This window comes from Nicotiana tomentosiformis, chromosome 5, assembly GCF_000390325.3.
Source record: "Nicotiana tomentosiformis chromosome 5, ASM39032v3, whole genome shotgun sequence".
Taxonomy (NCBI): Eukaryota; Viridiplantae; Streptophyta; class Magnoliopsida; order Solanales; family Solanaceae; genus Nicotiana; species Nicotiana tomentosiformis.
The window spans coordinates 53,178,802-53,180,658 of record NC_090816.1 but is presented as its reverse complement, the minus strand read 5'-3'; the positions used below and the strand labels follow the sequence as shown (position 1 = coordinate 53,180,658).

At 49.1% G+C, this 1,857-nt stretch overlaps 1 protein-coding gene across 1 annotated transcript; it reads left to right on the top strand.

Moving 5' to 3' along the window:
• Nucleotides 1-850: 850 nt before the first annotated feature.
• Nucleotides 851-1,297, top strand: LOC138892362 (uncharacterized). The gene has a single exon (XM_070176069.1). It carries the CDS (start codon nt 851-853, stop codon nt 1,295-1,297), a length of 447 nt encoding a protein of 148 aa, XP_070032170.1.
• The last annotated feature ends 560 nt before the right edge of the window (nt 1,298-1,857 follow it).

Genomic DNA, 1,857 nt, shown 5'->3' with positions numbered 1-1,857 from the left:
ATTTATGAGAGTTATTACTGTTAAACTTGCTTCATCTTATTTTTAATGTAAAATTGCCCGATTTTATTATGATTGTCGGCTTGCCTAGTTTTGTGATAGTATCAAGCCTTGGTTACATAGGTCTCACGAGTCATGAGCAGGTTTAATAGAGTCTTGTGGATCCGTATAGAGACGTCTGTACTTATATTCGAGAGATTGCCCAACCCTTAGAAATACTTCACTTTCTTGTATTCTTGTCGTGCAGATTTGTTGATTCTGGGAACTAAACTTCTGTTATTCTATTCTCCCACAGATGGTGAGGACACGTACTACCGGATCGGGCGAACGGCCACCGGTACCACCAGTTAAGGCCACGAGAGGCCGAGGCCGCGGTAGAGGCCGAGGTGCAGCTCGTACCGCAGCTAGAAAAGCACCTGTAGACCCACAAGTTGCTCCAGCTCAGGAGCAGGTTCCAGATGTGGTTGAGCCGGTGAGTCAGCTCAGGCACCAGTTGTGCCCATTGTAATGCTAGGCCTTCAGAAGACTTTGACCGGATTGACTGTTTGCACTAGCCTTACTTAGGCAATTTCAGTTCAGGCCGCACCAGCCACTTCTCAGGCCGGGGGAGGTACTCAGACTCACGCCGCCCGTACTCCAGAGTAGGTAGTGCAGGGACTCCAGACACCGGGGGTACTACCAGCCCAGCCCGGAGGCCTATGAGCGGAGCAGGCCAACCAATGATGCGCCACTTTCATGGCACGAGTTCTCCGTTCACTTTTTGGAGATGTTTGTGCCACCGACTCGCAGGGAGGAGTTGCGTAGGCTGTTCAACCAGCTATGCTAGGAGGGTATGTGTGTCACCCAGTATAAGATGAGATTTTCAGAGTTGGCTCGTCATGCGATCTGGTTGGTTCCCACTGAGAGGGAGAGGATTAAGAGGTTCATTAACGGCCTCAACTATCAGTTGCGTTTTGTTATGACTCGGGAGAATGCATCAGGTGCTAGGTTTGACGAGGTGATTGATATAGCTCGGCGGCTAGAGTTGATCCTTAGTCAGGACCGTGAAGAGAGGGAGGCCAAGAGGCCTGGTGGTTGGTGTGGTTTTAGCGGTGTTTCTTCTGGGGTTCAGTCCCACCACTGTAGGGGTCGTCCTTATAGGCCGGCTCAGATGGCTCTTCTAGTTCATCGTAGTGCATCAGTTAGCCACGGTTCATACAGTGCTCATTCAGGTAAGTCGTCATTCAGTGCATTATCATCACAAACTTCTTACCATGCCTGGTCTGCTCAGGTTTCTACAGGCAGTTCCTCGGGTTATTAGGAGCAGCAGATCCGTCAGAGGACGGGTTATTTCGAGTGCGGGGACGTGAGTCATCTCAAGCGGGATTGCCCTAGATTGTTGTGTGGGGTACCACAGCAAAGTTCTCGACCGATGATGCCAGCACCAACAACTACACCATATGCTCATCCAGCTCGGGGTGGGGCTCAGATAGCTAGAGGTCGCCCTAGAGGGGGAGGCCGATCAGGTGGTGGTCAGGCTCGATTGTATGCTATTCCTGCCAGGCCAGAGGCCGTTGCTTCATATGCAGTGATCACAAGTATTGTTTCAGTATGCACAGATATGCTTCTACATTATTTGACCCTGGTTCTACTTATTCCTATGTATCATCCTATTTTACTCGTTATTTGGATATGCCCCGTGAGTTCTTGATTTCACCTGTTCATGTATCTACGCTAGTGGGTGATACTATTGTTATGGACCGTGTGTATCGGTCGTGTGTAGTGACTATAGGGGGATTGGAGACTAGAGTTGATATCTTATTGTTTAACATGGTTGATTTCGACATGATCTTAGATATGGATTGGTTGTCTACATGTCAT